We start from the raw sequence: 19,131 nt of genomic DNA on the forward strand, positions 1-19,131 counted from the left end.
CCTCGCACCCCTGCCACCCCCCGAGACACATACCGGACACAGCAATGTGGCAAACCAGGGCCCCCACCACTCCCTTGGCTGAAGGCCACCTGTGTCCCCTGCAGCTGATGGGGACCCTCTCAGGCCTCCCACACACCCACTTTCCTCCCTGCTTTGATGACCGTCTGCTCGTCAAACGTTCCTTGCTCTACACCTGCCTGCACCCTCTGCTGAGCCACCAAGGTGCTGAAGCTGCCCTCTGGCAGGGGCCCCGCAGGGAAAAGGGGCTGTAGAGCCTTCACACCCCAGTGGGCCTGGGGAAGGGGGTGGGGAGCCCCAACCCTGATGCCCCTGAGGACCAGTGCATGATGCCCAGTGTGGGGTCTGCTGGTGGGCCCCTGACCTGGGCTGAATAGAGGTTGGGGGTCCTGGGGATGATCCTGCACGTCCCCAGGACTCCGTCCTTGTTCTCAAGCTCACGGGCCACCGTGGGGCTCCACACAGCAAGGCGCCGACCAGACACAAGCCTTTCCCTTCTCCCTTTCCAAGTGGATTCCGCGTGGGAATCCTCTTTAAGATACTCCATACCCCAGGGTCTCAGGGACCCACGTGGGGGTGTGGACAAGGTCGCTTGTGCCTCCATGCCCTTTTTCACCCTCTGCTAAGTCCAGAAAACAGGTGGCTGATATCTACATATGATTCAAGTGGAAAACCCAAACAAGCAGAGAAACCCGCGGCCGTCCCAGAGCCCTTCCCTGACTTGGTTTCCCTGTGCCTCCCTGGGCTAACGCTGTTGGGCCTGCTATGTGCACGAGGGGGACAGGTCGCTGAAGGCCGGGCTGCTCCCACGCCGCCCTCTGAGCAGGGCCACCAGTGGCCTCCACCAAGCTGGGGGGCGTGGGTGGGAAGCGAGTACTGGAAGAGCAGCCGGAGACCTACCGGCTGGGAAGGGCCCCAACGCAGGACGTGGAGCTCTGGGTTTTGGACAGGGGCCAGCCCACCACAGCTCCAGTGCTTCCTGTCGTCCCCGCCCGCCCTACTCACATCTGCACCTCATCACTGTGAGAGGGCAAGGCACACGGCTGCCCAGGGGCCTGGCCTGAAAACGGCCCCCCTTTCTGGAAAGCCCTCTCTTGAGAGCTGCCGGAACTGGCCCCACAGGCCCCTCTTCTCAGGCCTGCCACTCAGGCTTGCAGGGTTCATGGCCTCCTGGCCCACAAAGCAGCCCGAGCTTCTCTGCTCTGAGACAAAGCTCCCGCCCGCCCGGCCGTCATGTGCACGGACAGGGCAGGCACACGGGGCGCTGCTACTCCCCCCCACCCCCCAGGGCCCAGCATGCACACCTCGGGAGGATGGGAAGGGCCCTGGGGAGGTTTGGGTATCTGGGGTGGGCCCCACAGTCCTGTGTGGGCAGGGTCATTCCTAACTCATATTCTGTGCCCAGGCCTGTGGCCCCCAGCTAGAATCTGGGGGTAGTGGATGGAGCAGGGTCTCCAGACATCACCTGTAGGGGAGCTGGATAGAGCTGACCCAGCAGCCATCAAAGGCCACCCAGGGATAAATGATTTAAATGATTAAATAAATAAGGGGGGAAGCTGATCTCTCCAAGTGGAACATTGAGCCTCCTTGTGGAGGCGACCCACTGCACTGTGTCCTTAGGGACTCTGAGTGGTCCTAGTTCTCCTGGGAGAAGGGGGCCATGTGCGGAGGGCTATGCGTGCCCCCCTGGAGCCCCCAGGAAGCTGGAGCAGAACATAGGCCAAGGAGAGAAGGTAGCAGCAAGAACTCAGCTGATGCATTTGCTACAAACTCTGCTGGGAAAAATGCTGAAAACAGGCCAAATCCCTCAGGGAACGGAAGGGTCTGGTTTTATCAATGCTGGTGATAGACCATGTCTGACTTACATGATGCATCTTTTTCCTTTTTTTAAGATTTTATGTATTAAGAGAGAGAAACAGCACGTGTACACGCATGAGCAGGGGGAGGAGCAGAGGGGGAGGTGGGGTTAAGAATCTCAAGCTGACCCTGCACTGAGCACAGAGCCCAATGCGGGGCTCGATCCCATGACCACATGATCACGGCCTGAGCAGAAACCAAGAGTTGGACGCTCAACCCACTGAGCCACCCAGACGCCCCTCTGATGCATCTTATGTGGGAAATGTCTGTGACTCTAGATATCTGATCATCCTTGAGAAATGACAGCACAGCAAGTGTTAATAACTTTTGAAGATAACCATTGCTAATTTGATTACCAGCTGCCATTAAATGAATTGTAAAACTAAAAAAAAAAACCCCAAAACAAAAAAGAAAACCCACAAAATAACGGGGGCTGGGGCTCTAGACTCACAGGAACTCTCTGGAGCTCCAGAAGCGGGAGGTGAGTGGGGTGCAGGCAAGCCGAGGGGACCAGGCCAGTCCCACCATGCTGGACTCATCTGACCGCCTCTGTGTCCCCGGCAGGTGTGTGGCCTCCCTGCACCCCAACCCCAGCCTCCTCCCCTGTGACGAGGGCACCTGGCGATGAGTGGGCAGCTCGGGGCCTGAGGGGTCTGACTGCACAACGTCCAGGGTAAACGTGCTAGTAATGGGCTGTGTGGGTGCCCTTCTCTCTGTGCACAGCCGCTTCGGGGCCCCAGATAGGCGTGGCGTCTTGGGGGGCGGCCCCCCTCTCCCGTGTGTCTGTACGTGCAGAAGGGATTGAGCTCCCCCATTGGGATGCACAGCCAGCACAGACACACGCCGGGCCACAGATCACATTCCCTCCGCCCTCAAGCCTCGCTGGGGGACTGTACTGCATGTCCAGGACCCCACCTTCTTGTACCTCCATCCAGGATGATGCTCCAGCCTCGTGGTTCTGTGGGTGTGGGCCCCTGACCCATCCCATCTGGGTGGCAAGTGGGGGCCTCTCCACCAGGCCCGGCCACTTCATCTACTGCCTGTGAACCCGTGACAAGGGCAGGCCCCGGGGCGCCTACGTGCTGGGGGAACCAGCGGATGGCTGTGGGTGACTGGCCACCAGCATCCTGCCCACTCAGGCCCCGGGCCCAGGGCAGGAACATGCTCCGTGGCCACTGTCTGCCTCTGGGGCTGTTCTGTGGTACCTGAGCACCAGGCTGGCAGGATCCAAGACACACAGGTGGGACCACGGGTCTGCTGTGGGCTGGCACCCCAGGCCTTGCCCTTGGGAAAGGAAGGTGGGGAGGGCAGGGGAGGAGGGTCCTGGAGCAGGACTTGAGAAGGCCTCCCTGCTTTCCTATCAGGAAACACATCCTGTTAGAGTCTGGCTGCCGTGGCTTGGCTGCTATTTGTTGCAGTTGGCTACGCCCTCCAACCAGCTCACAAAAAACAGCCTCAAAAACAACCATTTCCTCTCTGCGGAGGGGGGGCCGCACACGCGCGCGCACACACAGACACACACGCACATGCACCTCCCTGCAGCAGGCTCGCTGCTTTCCAGGACCAGCTGTTTCGTGGCAGAGGCACAGGGCAGGGGCTCCCGCAGTGAGAGGCTGAACCGCTCCCGGCACAGCTAACCCCCGGCCCTGCTCAGAGCCTGGTGGCTGGTTTTGCTCTGTGGTGCTGGTTCTAAGCAGTGAGGTGAGACAGACCCCCACACTGCTGCCCACCTCTCCTGTTTCTTGTGGGAAGGAGAGGCCTTGCTTCCCAAGAAGACGGCGCACGCACGACTCTGGACTCTCGCTGGTGCCCCGGCTTATTCCCCGGGATGGGCCGAGAGGCTGGCTGCAACTCAGGCCTGGCCCTGCTCCAGGTGCAGGAGGGAGGGTAGGGAGGGCCTGAGGTGAGCTCACCTGCACCTGTCACATGGGCCTTCCCGATGCCACTGAGAATGAGCGGTGATGTCCTCTAGCAGCCCCTAGCTGGTCTCGGCTCTCCCTGGCCACAGCAGCTGACCGGGACTGGGACTTTCTCCACGACAAGGGACAGCACCGGCAGTCGGCGATGACTGTCCAGAAACTGGTGGCCACAGCAGCGCTGGTGGCCCTGGTCTCTCTTGTCCTCAACAACGTGGCGGCCTTCACCCCCAACTGGGTGTACCAGACGCTGGAGGATGGGCGCAAGCGGAGCGTGGGGCTGTGGAAGTCCTGCTGGCTGGTAGACAGGGCCCGGGGAGGGCCGAGCCCTGGGGCCCGGCCAGGGCAGGCGGACGCTCGGGACTGTGAAGCTCTGAGCTGGGGCTCTGAAGCGGCAGGCTTCCAGGAGGCTCGAGGCACCGTCAAACGTAAGTCTGCTTATCTTTATGCCTCCTTTAGGGCGGTCAGGGCCTGCAAGCTCTGATGGCATAAGGTGAACACGGGGCGCGTGTTTGGTGACCGGCAACCCAGGCGAGCCCTGAGCTCTGCACCCACCCTCCCGGCGGTGCCCAGACCTGCCGCGGCTCCTTTAGGACAGAATTCTTCCCGTGCGAGTGTTGGGCTTTTCTCTGCCTCCACACATAGGGAAACGGCAGACCCACTAACCAGATCAAGGAAGATCTGCTTTTCTTGGAAAATACACCTCGTTAGTAAAATAAACAAGAAGCTTAAAAACACGTGGCTGAGTTCCGACTTCACTCCACAGTTGTCAGGGTCATCGAGGCAGGACTTCCGGGAGGAGACCAGCCACGGGGGCAGCGAAGGGGCTCAGAGCAGCAGCTCTTGAGAGCAGAGCCCCTCGCGGTCTTGTCCTGGCCCTGGCTGGTCGCTGGCGGCTGGGTCTGTTGGCTGCTCTAAAAGGTGGGAAGTGGACTTTGACCGTGGGGTCAGGTTTGAGTGTGTGGGTGGGAAGGCTCACAGTGAGACATTTGTCACTGAACGTGTCATCGACGTGGTCACAGCAGCTGACAGGCAGAGGTCTCCCCGAGCTGCCTCTTTGAAGCTGTTGACAAGAGTCTAACTCACAGATGGACAGGTGACAGAGCTCATCCTTTCGAGAATGTGAGGCTTTGGCAGGGCTTTTGCTAACTGCTCTCAGAGGGTGTCCACAAGGTCCTCAAGCAGCACAGAAAAGCTCTGTGCTCGGGGTGGGAATGTCCCCACCTGCCACGTGCTTGGAGCCCTGACCCACGAGGGAGCCGGGGTGGAGGTGGCGTCCAATTCCACAAAGAGATGGAGGCTGCAGGAGACATGTGCTCGGCCCGGTCCCTGGGGGGAGGCAACCCCAGGCTGTCCACTCAGAGCCCCTTGCCGTGTAGCCTGGGGGTCTTCTGTTGGGGATGGGCTATGTCTGGCAAGCAGGGCTTTCAAACTTTTCCACAAACTCAAAACTCAGCACAGCTGACCTTGGATCCCAGGGGACTTGCTGGGTCCTGGGACTGTCCTGAGGAGTCATGCAAGCCATCGACCCTGAGGCTCTAGTGTGGGCTCTGCGCTGCCCTGACCCACAGAGCACCCCCAGCCCAGGCCTCCCTGTCAAGCAGGGGCCCTCCCTGGGCGCCCATACCCTCTGACCCTTGCTGAGGCCAGGAGGGTACACAGGGTGGGGATGTGCTTATCTCCAGAACGCCTTCCCACCTGGCCACCCGCCTGTGGTCCCTCCCACGATTTGACAAGCTCTTTGTACGACTTCTACAACATCCTCACCACTGGTAACGCATCCATGGCAGCTTAGCCGTAACCTCTGGGCGTCAGTATTTGCCCCAAGCAAAGGAAACAGTGTGGAAGGTTCTCGTGCGGGAGACTGAGCTGCTGACCCACTTCTTGCCTGGTCCGTGTGCACGAGCTGCAGGATGCAGCGCACCAGGCTAATCTGTGCAGGGGCCCCAGCACCTGCCGCCTCACGTCAGACCAGCTCCCAGGGAAAACCCCGGCCCTCTGTGCCACCACTCCGCTGGTGTAGGGATGGGGGAGGAGGGAGCGGGTGGTGCCCTGCTCAAATTCATGCTGGCTCAGCGCTGAACACCCCTCCACCCCGCATGCTCCGCAGTCATCTCGATCCGTTACAGGCCAGTGTGTGGCCGCAGGCCTGACTCGATCCATCCCAAGCTCCCCATCTCGGGTGCTAGTCAGGCTGTCCTAGTCTCCAGATGTTGTGGCAGGTGGGGGGGCAGCCCAGGGATGGGGGTCATGCTTGTCTGCTCTGCTCTCAGGGTCCTGGCAACGCCCTGCAGAGCCCAGAGTCCGAGCCACTCCGTGCTCACGGAGCACCACCTGACGTTCTGCCCTGCGTCAGGGGACTCTGCTGCAGGGGTCCTCAGTGACACGCGGGGTCCTGTCCTCCAGGACTGGGGGGGCTCTTCCTGCCCGCCTCACTGGGCTGCATGCGGCGATCGTGACGGTTATCCCTGCTCAGGAGGCTTTCCTCGCTGTGAGGCGCCATGGGGATTCGGCAGATGTGAGGTCCTCCTCTGGCCCGAGGAGAACTCCCAACCCAGTCCCGGTCAGACTTGCTCTCTGGGCGTTTCTCATCTTTCCAAATTCCAGACATTCTGTCAGGCGCCCTAACCTCCTTTTCTAAAACAAGTAAGGGGTGAGTAAACATGCAGTTAAACCTTGAGCACCTGGCCCGGAGGGGGTCACTGCTCTCTGACCACCGAGGCAGACAAAGGGCACTGGGCCTGCCCGGCCACAGACCCTCATGCCACATTCCTGTGGGGTGCCGCTGCCCAGGCTACATGCATGGTGATCACCGCCTGTCAAACGTGCACCCCCTCCCCTGTTGCAGGTCCCCTCCAGGTGGCTGGCAGAGGGATCGTGGCCCACAGGGCAGTCTTCTCAGGCAGGTGGTGGGTCTGTGGGCTGTCACTGCTTTATCCTTCACCCTCCCACATCTTCACATTCATGGGGCTGGAGGCTGATGGGGTGAGGATGCCATAGGGGGCTGTTGGTGGCCAGGGTGTGTGGCTTCAGCTGTGCACCAGGAAGGACAGAGAGCTGGGCGGAGGGAGCGGGAGGGCAGGCCACTCCCCTGTGTGCGAGTATGCCCTGTGTGCGAGACTTTCCTTGCCTGGCCTGCAAGGCTGCGCTGGGGAACCTTGCACTTCCCTGGGCCGGCCCTGAACCCGAGTGCCCAGAATGTTTACCGCCCCTCATCTCTGAGGTCACACCTATCTCCCATATCCGACCACCTCTGAGGCTACAAGAATCTCTGTGTGGTCACATATTGGTAAAACTAACTGCAAAGAACGTGGGGTGTGAAGACCCCAGAAAGAGCATATGAAGAGCAGGGCCTCCACAAGAAGGCAGGTCGGCCAGTCTTCAGCGCACGGGAAGGACCTGCCTGGAGCCTGATCCGTCCTGACAGCAGGACCAGTTTGGTGTCCTGCATGCACGTGCGGCCACTGGTCAGGCTGGCTGCACCTTGGGTTCCACCACGAAGACTGCCTGGGCAGCCAGGAAGTTTCCGGCAAATTGGCCTGAAGCCTGGCTCTCAGCCTGAGCTGCCACCTCAAGCGGGGGAGGTAAGGAAATGTGGGTGCTGGCGCCTTCCCCAGCCAGGCCCCGCTGCCACCCCAGCGCCAGGAGCCCCGCACTCGCCAGGCCTGGCCTCTGGCACCCCAGGCGTTTACTGAATCAGACGAGCGTCAGGGTTTCTATCAATGGCAGGAACGATCTGCAGCTACTCTCAAGAGCACAGTATGAGCTCTCAGCCCATGGGAGTGAAGCCCGCTGGGCAAGAAAGCGGTATTGGGGAGAAAAGCCGGTGAGAGAGCATAGCCCCAACCATGCTCACTGTCCACACAGCTCATCTACACGGCCAGATAGGGCAAAAGCAGCCGCCAGTTCGGCCCGATGAAGAAGTTGGGCAGGTGGGGACTGTCATCCTCCAACGGCCCCGATCTGCCCTCAGGGCCACCCTGACTTCCCAGCAGCCAGGCCTCTGCTGTTTGGCCCTGCTCCTGTCTGCGCCGCTGGCCTCAGGGAAAGGCCTGGGATCTGCAAAGGGCAAGAGCCCTGAGCCTGTGAAAGACAATGGGGAGGAGGAAGGTGCTTGACTCCTGACGGGCAGGAGGAGCCAGGCCTGGGGCGGGGAGTGGTGCAACACGTCGGTTCACTCCGGGCTCCTCAGGCGCTAATTATGAAGGGCAACAGTCACAGACACCAGGGCGCAGACACGGCAGCCGGCTGGGGCCAGGTGTCACGGCGGGCACGCTCCTGCAGGCTGGCGCCCTGCCGCCCAGCACACGGGGAAGCTGTGTCTGTCCACAGGCCTCTCACGCCAGCACTGCGAACCCCCCTCCGCCACCCGGGGGAGTGGAGAGCACAGGGCAGGGAGGGCAGGTTGGTGAGGCCCCGGGCACAGATGGAGGCAGGAGCTGCCCGAGCTAACCACCTGTCTTGTCCCCTGTAATTCCCACAGTGCAGTTCGACATGATGCGCGCCTGCAACCTGGTGGCCACGGCAGCGCTCGCTGCGGGACAGCTCACCTTCGTCCTGGGGCTGGCAGGCCTGCCCCTGCTGTCTCCTGATTCGCAGTGCTGGGAGGAGGCCATGGCTGCCGCGTTCCAGCTGGCAAGTGAGTACCCCTGGGGCCCTGGGCAGGCAGGGCGGCCACACACTTGGTCGCATGGGGCTGGCAGGCCCGCTGCGGTCTTCTAATGTCACCACGACTCCCGTGGGTCACCCTCCCACCTTTCACCGTGGGCAGAAGTGAGACAGAACCACAGGTGGGGGCACTGAGGCTGCAGCGAGCACCTGGGCTCCCGCCCTCTCCTGCTGTAAGACAGGGTGCTCCGCGTGCTGGCGCTCTAGGCTCACGTGCTTGCTTTCTGAAGTCTGCGGCATCTGCTATGTCTTTGCCTGTCTGCAGCTGATGTGGCTGGTGGCCTGGGGTCAAGCCCCCCCAGTGATGGTGCAGCAGCCTGCCACAGGCAGGGGGAGAGCCCCCACCTGAGCCCGCACCTCCGCCACCTCACCTTCCCCACTAACGCTGTGTGAACGGGGAGGTCAGGGCGAGCATGAGGGTCCAGCCAAGCTCATTTGCACGCTCCTTGAACAATGCAGCTTCCTGGGACCCGGCCGGGGTCAGCGGCAGGCCCTTCCTCATGAGCAGCACAAAGCATGGAGGACACGTTAGCTCCTGAGCGCACCGGCCTGTCCTGGCTCCCACACCCAACAGCCCATGCTGCCACAAGAACAGGGTGGGAGGCCACACCGGCCGGGCCTTGGGGGCGGCTGTAGCGTGAACTGAGAAAGGGCGCGGGCACACCCTTGGTGTCGGAAGGCTGAGAATGATGGCAGCGGCGGCGTAAACGAGAGATAGGATTGTTTCGGGAAGTTGTGCACAAGTGGCCATGGAAACCACAGAAGCTATTCACATGACCCCGGGGGGTCTTCTCTGCTGGTTTCCCCTCCCCTACGCCTCCTTCCTGCCAGCTCACCTGGGGACGTTCGGGTTTTCTGCTGCCTACTGGCGAGCGTGTGAGTGGAGGTCCTGCGCGGGAATGACGTGGGCTGGGGTGTGGGGATGTGATCAGCCGACCCACCTGCCTCTCCCACTGCTGGGGAATGGCAGCATGCCCCAACACTGAAGGTACAGTTCCAGCAGACCCAGGAAGAGAAACTGCAGGAAGTCTGAAGTGAACCATTCTGGGAATAATGGCCCCCGGCCCTTATCTTTCTGGAGAATGAGGCTGACAGACTGGCAGGAATTCACATGCTGGAAAGTGAGCCGGGTGGGAATCAGGAATTGGAAACAGGCCTTCCTGTGCCTTTTAATAGAAGGCGGGTGGTCCTGGGCCAGTCACTTCCCCACGGCCGGGTCGTCCGCGGGGTCTGGGAGCACCCAGGGCCGACCAGACGGTTTGCAGGAAAGAGCAGCTGTGGGGCCGAGGGAGCTGGACAGGCGCCTTGGCTCTGTCACCTGCAATCCGCGGGAACTGGGGCTGGGCGCATCCCGTCTGCCCCCACAGGGCCGGTCTTGAGAAGGAAGGAGATGTGGGTGAGACGGGGTCTCTGACCACCTCGGCCTCCTTCCCTTATCCAGGGAGGTGGGTAAAAACATGCACATCCCAGAGGACAGTGACCGTTCAGAAAATCACTCCTCTGCCCTCCGCTGACCTTAGGGCCATAAGGCAGAAATGGGGTCCTCAGCCTCACTGAGGCTGCCCACTTTCTATCGCATGGGCTTATCTGAAACTCTATTCCCTCCAGAAGGAAGTGGAAAATTAGGAACAGATATTCAGGCATTGAAGAAATGAAAGGAACAGCTCTTGATTCTGAAAATAACTCCTTGCAGCAGAATAAATGGACCACGGCATTTTTAATTTAGAATTATTGGGAGAGAGACTGTGGGTTTGGTGTCAAACGGACATCTTACTTCCTACGAACCCTCATTTCAGAACAAGACAGTGTTGCTTCCAAATCATATCTTTTCGAGCAAGTGGGGATGGGGGAGCCCTGTGAAGGAAACGGGAGCTGTCTGGCGGCAGCCCTGGGGCGTCCTGGGGCCTGTCCTGGCTGTGGGGCGGGGGTGCTCTCTCCTGGCTGTCCCCAGACCGGGGCAGTCTCTGCTCACACACCATCAGACCGGTACAGGCTGACGGGAAAAGCCAGGAGCACCGGTTCTGCAGGCTTCTCCAGGAGGCTTCTCCTGGAGGCGTCCCACCATCACTCCCGCAGGTCTGTTTTGCCCAAAAAGGAAATGCACTTGGCCCTGTTTAGACTTGTTTCATTGACAAACAGTACAGAATGCAGCCATGTGTCTTTCTTCCACCACACTGCTAATTTTAGAGTTAGGTTTTTTCCTGTGCTCCGGTCTGCTTTAAACAGTCAGGGAGAGAGACTGAAGGGCGCCGGGATATCCTGTCCCAGGAGGGGAAATGCCTGCTGGTACCTGTTATGCAAGCAAACCTTCAGTCCCCAGTGCTGGGGCCAGAGGGTGGGCAGCGGGGAGAGAAGGTGCTGACGAATTCATGGGGAGGCGGGGAGGCCGGGCAGGCTGGAACCCAGCAAGGATGGCGACTCCCCGCCTGCCCGCCGTTCTTCCCATCCAGGCACCGGGCCCTGCTCCTCATACTTGCTCCTCTGAGGGACCCTGTCGTAGGGACGTGCAGGGCCCCGAAGCTGCTGTCCTCAAACAGGTCCCGCCAGCCATTCCACCTGCTGCATTCTGTTCACAAAGTCACACCCAGCAGTTTCCAGCTTCCTTGCAGAAGCTTCCAAGTGTAATTTTAATTTACCTTGAAGTTGAAAAGATTACTTTCTGTCTCTTACTCCACCTCTACAAGCTGAACATCTGCATGCAACCCCCATTTTCCCTGTGGCAACGGCTCCCATCGGGGCTGCGATGAGGACCTGCCCGTGCGGTGGCCACTGGGCCGACCCCCACCCAAGTGCAAGCAGCCCCCTACCACAGCCACGTTCCCATATGGGCTCCTGGAGGCTGGCTCTGCAGACCCGTCCTCTGTCCTTTACTCTCTTGCTTTGGCCAACTTCTGCTCGTCCGAGTCTGGTCTCACTGCTGTGTGAACAAAGGCGCACGGTCATCCTGGCCTGCTTACTGCAGATGCGTTGGACCCTGCGTCACACACCTGAGTGACGCCTGGGGCAGAGCAGACCGCCGAGGGCCGATTCAGCAGGCAGCGTGCCTGGCGGGCACCTCGGGGTGAGGCTCCTATGCAGTCCTGGGACATCTAGGTGCCGCATCAGGTTCTGAGGCCCTGGATGAGCCACCTCATCCCTAGCTCCTGTGCAGCCAGAGAGCTGGGGCCAACCGGCCGGTGGCGGCTCCATCATGCCTGCCGCTGTGACCACCCTGACCTCCCCCTGTGGGCCTGCTGGGGATGCCACACCGCTCTTTGCTCAGAGCCGAGCAGCGGGTGTCTCCAAAATTTCCTAAGTGTGACCGTCCTGTGACTCTTCAGGTGCTTACGGCCCTGGGCCCTGGCTGTTGGCTGTGCAGGACTGACTGACCCAACTGGGTCCCAGGCGAACATTTTTTGGGGGGACAATCTCATGGTTATTCCAGGCTCTGTTGCTGGCCTACCTCCATGTGTGCAGAACGTTAGTCCAGGCTCCTTGTCAATCATCTGAGTGACCCTGCAGCTTGCTCAGATTTACGGTTCTTCTTAAAGCGCGATTGCCATCACAAACAGGTCTAGTTCAAGTACAAACATACAGCCGACTTGCAGAGGCCTCCGCTCTCTGCTGTGTTCTGAGTGCCTCTGAGATGGTATCGGGCTCTCCTCGGGAACCCTAGCCAACGACTCCTCACCTCCTTTGGGGAGGCTGACCAGCAGGCCCGACTGAGCTCACGCCATGCTCCCAAGCCAGTGAGAACTCACAGGTGTGCAGCTCTGGCACTTGGCCCTTCAGAGTGCTGTCCCTGCACCACACATGTCCTATAGCTGGTGGATGCCAGCCCTCACTAGCCCGCTCCCGGCCCGGCCCTCCTCCTGACACAAAGCCTCCCAAGCTCTAGCGGGACTACCGTGGGAGCAGAATCACCGCAGAAGCTCCTGGGCTCCTCGTCTCTGGCTTCTGGAAATCCTAATATTTTTTCTTATGATGGCAAAACTTAAAACACGCTAAGTACTCTGTGCCCCTGAGAATGCTCATGTCGTCGGACCTTCACGGGGCAGTTGGGTTGATAAGCGGCAGCTGTCTTGGCATCTCGTGAGCCAGTGGGGATTCTGCTGTTCTTCTCATAGGAATATACAACTTTCTGTTTTTCACAATAGGGTGGTGCTTGCTTGGTCTGGACAACGTGCTTTTCTGTCTTTGGCACCTGCTTCCCTGGCGCCGGTCTGTACCCCAAACGTACCCTGTGTTTTCCCTTCACTTCCATGTCCTCTGTGCTTAGAGTGACAGCATGTCAGGCATCATTTGGGAGCTTCAGTTCTGTGGAAACATGACCAGGTCCGCTGTACGTTTGGCTTTTCCTTTCCCAGAATCCCTCCCACTGGGGAGGAACACGTGGATCCCATCACTTTGCGGCTCACAGATGCTGGGACATCCCAACCACGGCTGTGCCCTGACACGGGCCAAGAGCGAGTTTGCTCTGTGAATACTCTCTCTGGAAGCTGTCACAGGCGCAACGTGAAGCAGGTGTGCTGTGTGAAGGTTCAGGGTTCAGCCCCACGGTCTCTCCTTATACCACCTGCGTGTGCTTGACCGTCACCCCAACAGGAAGGCCCTGTGACAGGCACTGGAGCCCTCGGAAGCAGGCAGGAAGGAAGCGAGAGGAAAGGGACGCTCTGCAGGCTGAGCTGTGATTCATAGAGCCCGCGTGGCCAGCTCACAGGAAGGGGCTGTTTGCTTTGGAAACAGAAATTCATGAGGATGGAATTGACTCCACAGGCAGAATTCAGGGTGTTTGCTCAAAGTCTCCCCTTGCATTTGTTTCTGGACAAACATGAACATCACTGGGAAGTCTTGGGAAAAAAGTCTCTGGGACAATTCTGAGGGGGTCTCCACACCAGGATGTGCCAGAGATGGGGAAGCCCAAGTCTCTGGCACATCCAGTCGCTTTGTTGACTGGTCCCATGAGTTAATATTTAATAAGGCCAGCCTGGCCCGGGTCTACTTCCCATACCCCTCCTCTCCCCTCCAGCAGGAGAATTTCATGAAGCAAACAGCAAGTTGGATTTCAGAAGAATGTCTACGTAATGGCAGTTACCCAGTGCCCAGGCGGAGGCTGGAGGTGGCCAGCGAGGCCACGAGCCTGTCTATGTCCCCGCGGCTTTTCACTGCTGACATGCACACACGGGAGATCCCCATGTGCCACTTGTCTGTGCAGTTTGTGCCACCCCCAGTGGCCCGGGCAGGGTCCACTTGTTCTTGCGCCGTTGTTCTAGTAGGTTCCCAGTATCTTCCTGATCAGGAGAGGCTTTTCCTAAATTAGCTTTTTTTAATGTTGGGGAGTCAAGCCCTTTCTCTGACTATATGTGTTCTAAGTTGAACTGAAACAAAGCAAAAACTAACATGGGTCTTTACACAGAATAAGTCACATAAATGTGAATTCTTTAAACCTTTTTTCACATAAGGATATAGAACTAGACGTTCTTTTCTACTTCTCCTAGAAAAAAGAGCCAAGTGAGGTGCAGCCTGTGAAGAGCAGGCCAGAGAGGTGAGACGCACCATGGACGGTGCTGGAAACCTGCCCGGGGCCGCTTACTGTCGGGCGGTCAGTAGTGCTCCAGACGGACAGACTCTCTGAAACTCCGTCTGTCAGGCTCTGCATTGACACTGATCCATCACCTTGCGGGATGTGGGTAGTTGTGCTCAGCTTGTTTGTGCACCTGTGAGTTCATATTCTCTAATCAATCTACCCACCCCCGCCTGTTCTTCCATCTGTAATATGAAAAACCTTACTCTCAACATCAAAGTAGCTCCACGCTCTGAGTTTGGGCACATTGTGGGCAACAGAGCCAAACATGAGGGAGGACGTAATACACAAAGACAGCAACAAAATAATAGCCTACCCTATGCTCAACAATATACCATTATATGATACTGACCTTAAGAAAACAAGTAACCCTGTGGTGCTGGCCAATACAGACACAGGACAGGGCCCCACGTCTTGCCATTGGCCAGGCCCCAGTGTGGCGGTGCTGCGTGGCGCTCTGGAAGCCAGCAGCTACTCTGCCCACGCACTTTGTCGACTGGTCCCATGAGTGAACATTTTCACTGCCTGGTTCAGAGTGTCCCTACAATGGGATCTCCTGGTGTCAAAGGCCCAGCCAACACCACTCTCTGGCAGTGTCTGGGCGGGCCTGTCCAGGACTCCCCGGCCCGTGCTCACCATACTGGATCTGGTGACTCTGTGACCTGGAGCACCACGCTGTGCGGGTAAATTTAATCTTCCCCACTCTAAGAAGAACACCAGCTCCCCCAGGACGAGTCAAGCATGCCTCCGCCACGCACACACTACAAGCCCTCCGTGCAGTGCGAACAGCTGTGCTGAGCACATGCGCATGGAAACTAGCGAACAGCCTGGGGACCAGTACGTCCTGCCGCGGCTCCAACCCTGAGCGACACAATCATGGCGAACAGGCCCTGTCCCCAATGGGCTTGGTCACTCTAAAGCTTTCCCAGAGGCCCACACTGCATTCAATTCCACACCATGGGATCTATCTGGGTTTGTCTCAGATAATTCACTAGGTGATTCCTGGACGACCCTTTGGGAGGCAGAGCTGGAGCGGGGGTGGGGGGGGCGCCCTCCAGCCACAGGGTCGCCAGCAGGGGACGGGCCAAGCCCGAGCTGCGATGGGCCGACTTGTGACTGGACCTCCAGGCTGAGTGCTGCCGGCAGCCCCCTCCCCAGGGCTGGTCAAGCACAGGGCTAGCAGCACCAGCAAAGGCCGGGAGAGGATGGAACTCGGCATCCTGGAGGAGTGGACAGGGGCTGGTGTGGCCACACCGCTAACCGAGATGGAGACGGGGGCAGAGATCTGAGGCCAGGCAAAGGCACACAGCCCACAGTGCCCTGCACCTGAGCAACACAGGGGCCTTGTCCTTTCTGGCTGTGGCAGGCAAGGGTGCCTGGCTCCTTCCAGCTCTGGACCAGCTCTGCCCCGGTCTTCACAGAAATGTCTCATAATGGACTTCATGGTGCCCTGTCTCTACTCATCAGTGCGGTCAGCCAACCCCAGTTAGCTGTGGGGCTGGGGCGAGGCTGTTCACCCCTGCATACACCCCCACAATGAATGATGTCGCAGAACTGGGGCTCAGGCTGCATATCAGATTTTTAAACGTTCCTGTAACCAGTGCAACCCCAAAGGATGCTTGGCAAAGGGCGAACAGACTTGGACCACGGAAGCCATCGCGGTGACTTCCTGCCCACTGCGCTGGTCCCCACTGTTGTGCCCTGCAGGCAGTGCCCTCTCCGCTCAGCCTGGCTCCCTGCCCGAAGGCTACCACTGACCTCGCAGCAAACACCCGTCCCCCAGACACAGCCCCCTTGCTGTGACCTCAGGCACCGGCCAGCATGTCCCCGCCCGCCCCGTCCTGCTGAGTCCTATTGAAACAAGGCATGACAAGCTCCCTTGGCTGACAAAAAATGCCCAAAGACACAGAAATATGAGGGGACACAGGAAGTATTTTCATTTTCATGGCACAAAATGGACTATCACTCCTTTTCCCATGAATGCAAACCTCGGTACCACAGAACTGTGGGCAAGGGACATGCTCTTCACTGGGAGAGAAAGAAATGCCAGAAGTTTCTTTCTGTCAGTGTACATGACAAAGAGAATTAGTTATTTTTAACAGAAAGGAAGTATCCAGAAGCTTTCTGGGTATAAAAAGCTCCACGAAGTACTGCAGAGAATTAATGCGGAGATTAGTCACCGCCGCTGTTGTTTAGCACGTGACTGAGGTGGGTAAATGTTTAATTCATACTTTCTGGATGGTACAGTGAAGATGAGACCGAACTGCTTGTGCTTGTGAGAGCTCAGGCCTCCCCCAACCCCTCACCCCACACTAGTTTATAACAGTTTCCAGAACCATGAGCTGACATCACTGCGGCTCAGCTCTGGGGCCACAGGGGTCGTGCATGATCTGGTTTCCTGAGGAAAGCAGGGGAGGCTGTGGGGAACGGAGGGACCAGCATGAACAGACGGACGGATGTCAGAGCGCAGGGCAGGGGGAGGGACTGCAGCAGGAGGCTGGCCTGGCCAAAGCCCAAGGCAGGGACAGGGATGAGTCCAGGAGGGGCGGGAGGCTTCCGTCCGGACCACTGCGAGAGACTTTGTCCTCATCAGGTACATTGGGTTCCAAGAAACAGCTCCCCCCAGGTCACCACCGCAGAGGGTGGGGTGCTCCCTGGGCTGCCCCACCTCTGCTTCTGCCCGGCCCCCTCACCCTCGACAGCCATAGCTCCCACTCAGCACTGCGCCTCCTTCCTACCTCATCTGCCTCGTCCGGCCCCTCCTGGCGGAGGGGTTGGAGGGCTGCACTGGACCAGCCTCCTAGGCAGCAGGACAGCAGGGCCTTTCCTCTGTCCCTTTGGGGCTCCCGGCCCCGACTCGGCCCTGAACTCTAGCAAACATCAGTGCCCTGTTATCCTAGCCGACAGGTCCTGGGCACGAACTCTGGCTTTCCTATTGCAAGAACTAACAAACCGTGACAGGAAGTGACACCGTGATGCTAAGTGCTAACAACGTGAGGCCTGCGCAGGACTCTGTCCACCGTCAGAAGAGAAGGCTGTGGAGGGGAAGCAGGAGGAGGGGATGTGGAGGTGCAAGGGAAACTGTAGGACCAGGTGCAGGGTGCAGAGGCGAGGGGAGGCAACAGCAAGAGAACTGGCCGTGTCTGCAGCCCTGTCTGCCCCTCCCCAGAGCACGTGGGCGCTAGGCACTCCAGAGGTGTGAAGAAAATCTCTATCTGCTCTAGAAGCGAACACTAAGAACAAGAAAACTGCTAAGAACAGGACTGCGTTAGATACCAATCTGAGTTGTTTCTAAGTTGTTTTTAAGACTTAGACTTCTGTGTCTACTTTCACTTGAATGAATGAAGTGCTTCTAGGCGCCGGGGAGGAGCTCATGCAGAGCTGAGGCTGGATTCGTCTCGGGGTGAGGGACAGGGAGCAGCAGTTCACCTCCATGGGGAGGGTGGCTAAGAAAATGGCCCAGCCCTGGAGACCAAAGGACGAGTGCGCTGGGTCCAGGCTGTTTTCTTGTGGAGCACCCCCCCGAAATTATTCCGTGCCAGGATTAAGTAGACGCACACTGTCCCTCCACAGCCACCCAAAGGTCGTAAAAGCACACAGAGGCCCAACGCAAAGCAGCTCAACACTGAAGCGCGGCATGTGAATCGGGCTACCACCCACTGGGACAGACAGAGCGGGGGCGGGGGGGGGGGCGTTGAGGGCGGCAGGGAAGAGCTGGGAGCTGAGCTTCTGTGGGGCTCAACAGCCCATTTCCAGTCCTCTTCCTGGCTCCAAGTAAGGCTTTCTGAACACTTCTCTCTCGTTTACAGGTTTTGTCCTGGTCATTGGGCTGGTGACATTCTACAGAATCGGCCCGTATACCAACCTGTCCTGGTCTTGCTACCTGAACATTGGTGCCTGCCTTCTGGCCACCCTGGCAGCTGCCATGCTCATCTGGAACATTCTTCACAGGAGAGAGGACTGCATTGGGCCCCGGGTGATTGTCATCAGCCGCTCCCTGACCGCACGGTTTCGCCGAGGGCTGGACAACGAGTATGTGGAGTCACCGTGCTGAGCCTGCTCAGGACTTTATAACTAAACAGTATAGAAACTGAAGGGCTGTCTGTGCGGGCGATTCATAGGGTTTCCTATATATACATGTACGATACACAGCTATGTTTACTATATTATATATAAATATATTATGTGGTTATATATTGCCTGCTCCACCTCCTTCTGATGCACCCATGACTTGGCTTCACTTCTGAGCACATTCCAAGGAGGAGACCAGCGGCTGAGGTGCATGGACAGTGGCAGCCAGCTTGTTCTGCATCTTGGCCTAGGATTAATTTATTCTGTATCTGCTGAGCGGTGGGTCCTTGGTCATATTTACTTTGGTAAAGCAGAATACCCAGGAAGATTTTCTGGAACTGTCTGCGGTCTTCCTTGAGTGACTCAGAATTTACAATCAGATGGTTACGGCTTTATGACAGGATTGTGTTCCTAATGTCTGTTTTGCTCCTGATTATTTTTCTAAGTTAAAATAAAATGCAAACTTCTCACCACTGTGTAAAACTTGTGTTTTATCCATCCTACTGCCATACGGGTGAAAAGAAGTTGGTCTATTTTTCTGTCATTTTTGTGGGTTGGCAGGAAGAGAAGGCTTGGTACATTTTTCAAGACCTGGTGGGAACACCGCTGTGGGCCCTTACTCACATTTCCGTTCAACTCTGACGCCCCCGTTCCTACAGACTGAACAATGTGGCCCTGGGACAGCAGATCAACAAATGGCAGAGTAGGAGGGAAAAGCATCTATTTATTTAAAGAAAATTCATAGAGATTACTTTATGTTTTTCCCTATAAAAATCTTCAACCTAGCTTCAGCCAGATGCTGGGTGGTCTACCGATGGCCTTCATGATACCACACCGATTCCAAACAACCCTGGTCCTAAATCTGGAAGAGGTGAATCAGCGCCACCTCCCCAGGCGGAACAGAAAACATCAAAGAGCTGCATCTGAGGGGTTCAAACCCGAGGCCGCCCCCAAGAACCCCAGACTGCCTGACCACATTTGTAAGGACAGCCTGCCACCCACACCCACCTGGACGCTTCCTGGACCCTGCCCTGCCTG

General features: G+C 58.1%; 2 protein-coding genes across 6 annotated transcripts in view; one reads left to right on the top strand and one right to left on the bottom strand.

The window, feature by feature from the left end:
• IFT140 (intraflagellar transport 140) overlaps positions 1-19,131 on the bottom strand; it is a 79,370-nt gene that overhangs the window by 14,170 nt on the left and 46,069 nt on the right. The gene's annotated exons all lie outside the window — the stretch shown is intronic.
• Positions 3,338-18,563, top strand: TMEM204 (transmembrane protein 204). Of its 2 annotated transcripts, none has more exons than XM_054507421.2 (3): positions 3,338-4,219; positions 8,275-8,430; positions 12,806-14,206. In XM_054507421.2, exons 1-3 carry the CDS (start codon positions 3,940-3,942, stop codon positions 12,919-12,921), a joined length of 552 nt encoding a protein of 183 aa, XP_054363396.1. In that variant the 5' UTR covers positions 3,338-3,939; the 3' UTR covers positions 12,922-14,206. The 2 variants fall into 2 exon arrangements, with proteins under 2 accessions (XP_054363396.1, XP_045730611.1); XM_045874655.3 differs by lacking the exon at positions 12,806-14,206 and adding an exon at positions 17,832-18,563 and having other exon boundaries at positions 3,341-4,219.

Source organism: Mirounga angustirostris, unplaced genomic scaffold (assembly GCF_029215605.1).
Source record: "Mirounga angustirostris isolate CCGP_5_RB_7025 unplaced genomic scaffold, mMirAng1.0.hap1 SCAF_5, whole genome shotgun sequence".
NCBI classification, from domain to species: Eukaryota; Metazoa; Chordata; class Mammalia; order Carnivora; family Phocidae; genus Mirounga; species Mirounga angustirostris.